At 35.3% G+C, this 6337-nt stretch overlaps 1 protein-coding gene across 1 annotated transcript; it reads left to right on the top strand.

Annotated features, from left to right (window-relative positions):
* The first annotated feature begins 4579 nt into the window (after positions 1–4579).
* Positions 4580–5917, top strand: LOC112729150 (uncharacterized). Its single transcript, XM_025779498.3, has 2 exons — positions 4580–5097; positions 5222–5917. Exons 1-2 carry the CDS (start codon positions 4761–4763, stop codon positions 5557–5559), a joined length of 675 nt encoding a protein of 224 aa, XP_025635283.1. The 5' UTR covers positions 4580–4760; the 3' UTR covers positions 5560–5917.
* Positions 5918–6337: the final 420 nt, after the last annotated feature.

Genomic DNA, 6337 nt, shown 5'->3' with positions numbered 1-6337 from the left:
AGTTTGCCGGGGGTTCGACGAACTTGCTTAAATGCCAAAAAAAAAAAAAAATCGTATTTGGGGAATTAAAGTTCAGAAATCATGTTGGGAAAAATAATACTTTTTTTTTATTTTATAAATAAAAAAATCCCTTAGGATATGCATTTGATTAACCAAAATGTAACGCACAAAACAAGACACACTTGGCAATTGATTTGTGATCATATTCCGCAAAGGCCGTTGCTACCGTGCTGAAGCCCTTATATTTCAGCAGGTGATAAACTGAGCTGGCGGCATCATCTAGTGGATGCGTGTTGATGTTAGGAGTGCACGCACAGACAAAAGCCTGTCGGCTGCAGTGGTTGCAGAGAGAGATTTAGCTGAGTTGGGATAATAACATAGGTCATAAGCTTATATTAAATTATTAATGATAGTTATGTTTTTGAATTGGATTTTTTTGTAGGTCATGGGTAATTTTGGTTGTAATGGTGGAGTTGGGATTTTTTAAGGGTTATTTTTGTATTGTGTATGGCCTAACGGTGGAGAAACATCTTTTTGAAAATATTCAGTTTGAGAGAGAGAAAACTAGCATGTTGATATTAGGTATAGTTAATTGGACCATGTAATATGGGAAAATGAATTTGTTTCCTTTTGTTATATATACTAGAAACCTGGAAGGACTTACGAGGCAGAAGAAAAAAAATGACTAACATTCAGAGTAATGTAAGCATTGACATGAGTACTATTAAAAGTATATTGATAGAGATTGGGATTGGAACGTGGTGGAATGTTTTTGTCCGTTGTGCAGTTCGAACAAGTCTCCGCACATCCGCCATTCTCCTTTCCGGCCTAATTATGCTTGAGAGTGCATGCGGTGCTTCACGCTACTCCCTGTGCTTGACGCCGTCAAACTGAGCACAGACACCAGGGATGGTTGGTGCAGCTGGAGATTGTACTATAGCGACAAGTAGAGGTTGAACGAGCTCCAAAAGGGAAGTTCAAAGATGATGGGTGGCAGAAGGACCAACAGGCACACTTTAAGCGGACCTACCGAAGCTACCATCATGGGAAGTAGCTGATGGCTTCAGAGAAGCGTGTTCTCTTAATCCACGTTGAAGGGGCAGCTGACCTCCGTGTACGAAGTACAAGAACGACCGAAAAAGTATATGAAGGTGGAGAAGAGTGGCCGGCTAAGAGAGCATGTCCGGAAACACCTGTTCACAGTCTTCTGGATGGAGCAGAAAATTTTTGTTGCAAAGAAATTACGCCAGTTAATTCGGTCAGACGTGTTGTGAGTTAATTACATTTATGTAATCTTCAATTCTAATATACGGTTTACTTCTGTCGAATTTGTTTTTACTTGTAGTGATCAATTTTGTCGTTGTTAAGATAATTATATTTTGATTTCACAATAGTTATGTTCATACCTTGGCCCAACACGAACGCCCAGGTCCAAATAGGATAAAAAAGTCCCAATCCATAGGTTGGCCACCTCACGTAATCGACCTCCTTCCAAGAAATCGGATTCGACACAGTGTCCACTCTAAGGAAGTTGGGAACGAAGGTTAGCTGGCAGATAAGACTTATTCAAATAAGTAACTGCCCCTAAAATCTCTCAACCCACTTCCAGGAGTCATATCTCAACTTCCCTAAGATAAAGGGACGGTTATCCTCCTTAAAAGGTGTAGCTACTCCAACGGTGGTTATTGAATCACCACTATAAATACATTGACACCCCTCAGATATCTCTAAGTTCCAATATTCTCCAAACTTGGTTAGACTCTTTCTCGTTCAGACGATTGGACCAGGAACAAGGAGTCCAGTCCACTATTCTCCAGTTACCCATCGTAAGAACTTATATAGTCTCATTTTGTCTAGTATGGATAATTACATTACATTACCTGCAGTAGTGGTATTTTCCAACAAATACTTATAGTATTTAATAGTGTAACGGATGTAAACTGATTAAGAAATTATTGAAATTTAACAATAATAGTTATTTTATTATAAAAACAAATTAAAAATATGTATCCCAGCGTAAATATAGCAAAATATATTTTATTCTTGAACCATATTATTTAATATGCAGTTTGATATTCTTAAAATATTATGAAAAAAAAATGTATTTTAAAGTTTACTTTTAAACCAGTTATTATTTTTCTTTTGTAATTTTGTAGCCAGTAGTATAAAATAATGGTGCTGAAAATTGAACCGGACCGGCCGGTTCAACTGGATTAACTGGAAACCGGTCAGCTAGCCGGTCCAGGTAAGCCTAGAAACTACATGGCAAAAAACCGGTGATATTACCGGCCGAACCAGCGGTTAACCGGTGAATCGGTAAACCAGTATGTTTTTTGACCGTTTCTAAAGGTTAAAAAAAAAAAAAAACAAACCCCTCATATAAAAGCCCAACTACCCTCTTTCTCTCATAAGAAAACCCTAATACCCCTTTCTATCTCCCTCTGAGTTCCACGCCGCCACCACCCCTTTGAGTTCCAGCGCCGCTACCACCAACAGTAGCGTCACCTTCTCAGCTTCTCTGTCGAGCTCAAAGCACAGTTCGAGCGTTACTATCTGCCACTGTAGAATCTTCGCCGTTTAACTCCGCCGCCATAGAAAATTACACAGTTTGACTGTGTTGCTCTCCCTCTTTGTTGAGTTATTCGATCGGTTGTTCAATTTGTCTTTTTTTTTTATTTTATTAATTATAATGATTATGATTTGTTGTTTTTATATTCTGAATTCTGATGCTTGGATAGATTAAATTCTGATTGTTGTAGTTGCAAAAAATATTTCAATTGGATTACTTATGTAACTCTGTTGATTAACTGAAGAAAATTTGGTTGCTGCTTCATTTGTTTTTCCTTTTTTTATTACTGTTGGAGTATTTTTGTTAATGGTTGCTGGTACCTTGTTGAATTTCTTAGAATAATTCTGTTGATTTTAAGAAATTAAACTATACATTGATGCCAATAAGTACAGCACCACCTTATTTTTTTGAGATAATGTACTTCATAAGATTTTTTAAAGGATTTAAAGCTATATTTTTTATGACTGAAGTTTTATTTTGTTATATGTAATTTCTAGAAAGTTTATTTAGTTGAAAATTTATTGAATTTAAATATTAAAAATGACTTCTTAATTTTTTATAATTTTATCTTATATATAAGTAAATTGGTTGAATCCCAGTTGAACCACGGTTAGACTAATAAATTGTTGAACCGGTCATTCTACCGGTTCATTGATCGGTTTGGTTTTTGCAACCTTGTATAAAATATATACTGAAATATATATATACATTGCGAATAAATTAAACTACAAACATATTAATAGAAAAATATAATAATGGTTGATTTTAGTTGCCAAGTTTGTTGTAAAAAAATTATTTGTTTATAACAATATGATCCTAATATATGAGAATTTATATGGTTAAACAAGAAAATAAATAAATAACGTCGGCTGCAGGTTTAAGAGAAAATATTAAATATTTATACACTTTTTGTTGTGGGTGACGAGAACTGAGTTGGGCGACTGAAACACGCAATTGTACTCGGTGTTCACTTCACGTCCATCATATGCCTACAGCAATGACTGTCACCAAGGTGAGAGAGAGACAGTAGAGATTTGGAAATAGATCTCCTCGTGAATTACATTTTCGCTTTCTTTATTTATTTGTTTTTTCATTTTCTTTTTGCGTAGAATTAAATTCTTAATGTTGTTCTTTGTGATGGAGTAAATAATTTTCTTTCCCTTTCTCTTGAACGTTATAGTTGGTCCTCAAAGTTAAAATTAAGAGGAAATTTCAGCCATTCTCCTTTGTAAGATGCTAAAATGGCACTCCCGTTCCCTCTATTTTATAAATGTACATTCCCGTTTTTTGTAACTTTTTAAAAACCTCATCTTTAATCTATTTTTTTAATTCTGCTTAACAAAATACTCTTTAATAAATTATTTTTTATTAATGAAACTGTATTTTTACCCAAATATTTTTAAAAAAATAATAAATAGATTATTTTTTTCTAAGATACATACCCTTCAACAATTATTTCGTTACTAAATTTTGTTTTTACTAAAATTTTTGTTAACAGTTAACTATATATATTTTATTATTAACTTTTCGGTATCAATATATATTATTTTAACATGAAACAAAAAAATGTTACTACTATTAATATGTATAACAATTAATACATATGGATATTGAAAAATAATTTTACTTAAATTTTTTACTTAATATTAAAATATTATATTTTTTGATATCAACAAGTTAATAGTAAAATATAAAAAAATTGTTAACGAAATTTTTGGTAAAATTGTAATTTAATAATTGAATAATTTTTGAAGGATATTATATGAAAATGTAATATAAGTATTACATGTTTTAAAAAATACTTTTTAATCAATAAAAGAATAATTTATTAAATAATTATATTAACTCCAACACTTAATTGATAAGGACGAGTTTCGAAAATAGTCATTACGAGCAACTTCGAAAATGATTTCATTAATTAATTGTTGTCAGTCAAAGGTTCGTATGATACTAACAAGAAGGGAATTAATTTTCTAATAATATTTACCAAAATGAAACGACAATACGTTCAGTTAATATTAAATCGGCTCTGCTACTATTCTTTTCACTGGTTACCATCAAAAATTGATTTTCAAGGTTTTCTACACTTGGCGTGGCTTTATATCCATTGTGTGCGTTACACATAGAGAAGGAGCAATCCTCTTTCGCAGTGAGTGATCCCCACCCGAAATTTTTCCCAAATGCAATACCCATGAACAACGGAAAGTACAGGCTCTATGCTATGCGCAGGGGACGTATTCTTGGAATCTACACGTCTTGGGAGGACTGTAAAGAACAAGTTAACGAATTTAAAGATGCAGAGTTCAAGGGTTTCTGCCTCCTGAGAGACGCCCAACATTGGTTGGGAGTTGTTAATCCACCATTGACACTACCCCCACCTCCGGAGCTCGATTCTGGAGTTCATCCTCCGACGGGACTGTTTGAGCAATCGTTCTCTTTATCCAAATACTTTAACAGCATGCACGTTGGCCCAACATTGGGTGAGTCATCACAGAAAGCATTCGTTCCTTGTTCTCAGATACCACAAGGTACGGGGGCAAGTGTTGGTATGGTTACGCCAATGGTTTCTCTTTTCTTTTTTTTCCCGTTTAAACTGCCATTGATTATGACGATGAATAACTTTGGGTGTTTGTCATTGTCATCGATGTCCAGGACCGAATATTGTTCCGGAGACTTCTTTGACTCAGTTTGTACTGGTTGAAGACATAGAGGTCTATCTCATTCGTGTTTGCTGCCAGCTGAGGCTTGATTATCCGGCCTTTAACAGGCGTGAGTTTTTCTCCGACAGTGGTGAGTTGCTTCATGGCTACTGGGTGACGCTGCAATCACAACAACGCGATGTTAATTGGATCGTCGAGGGTGGGTTCTCATCGGATGAGCAGACCGCAAGGCAGGACACGTCGTTCAAAATGTTAGGGAAGGTGTTATCTTTGGTGGGGAAGGAAATCCACGACTACAACTACAGGATCGTGGCAGCCTTGAGAGTTTGAATTGAGGAGCTGGAATGGCAACTACCAAACCCCGTACACCAGTGAATCCGGGATCTCAAACAGGAGAACTGAAAGCTTAGGTCTGACCTTCAGAAGTATAATGACTTATTCGAGACTTGAATGGAGGGTTGACTATGGTTGCAAGTTTCTACATTCACAGTTTAGCAGCTTATTGTTAAGTCTTCATGTTTAGTAGTTATTCCTGTTTACATTTTTCTGTTGTTAACGTCGATGGTGAGTCTTGTAACGTGGTGAACGGTGATGTTGTTGTTGGGTATACTTTGCTTTCCAGTAATTTCCAAGGACGGTTGATGAACTAATTATGCAAATGTTCAGGTTAATTACATATTTTACGGTGGTTGGGTTTGTGAATTACATTTACTCAAACATAATTTATTTAACTTAACTCTGGTAAACTTAGGCATGCTGCAGCAAAAAATAGGGACCTAGGAATTAGTGCCCTAATAGTTAATTTATTTAACTTACCGAGGAAGTCCACAGTGGAACCAACTACTATGTAACCACAAAATTTTGTATAACTGCTGACGTTGAGTTAATTTTTTGTTTAAATTAATTGAATTACTTTTCCAACCATAAACTCGGGTATAGTCTACTACCAATGCCATAGGATATCATTTACCTATCTGATGAGAAGGAAGGTGTTGTTTCTCCTGTCTTGTCAAACAGACGTGAATAGGCGTGCAGATGTGGTGGAAAAAGGTTGATGTGTGGTTGGATAAAGGTAGGGAAACCCTAAATTGCATTTGAAGTTGGGTTC

Source organism: Arachis hypogaea, chromosome 12 (assembly GCF_003086295.3).
Source record: "Arachis hypogaea cultivar Tifrunner chromosome 12, arahy.Tifrunner.gnm2.J5K5, whole genome shotgun sequence".
NCBI lineage: Eukaryota > Viridiplantae > Streptophyta > Magnoliopsida > Fabales > Fabaceae > Arachis > Arachis hypogaea.
Note: the sequence above shows the minus strand (reverse complement) of the source record. Positions and strands in the feature narration are given on the sequence as shown.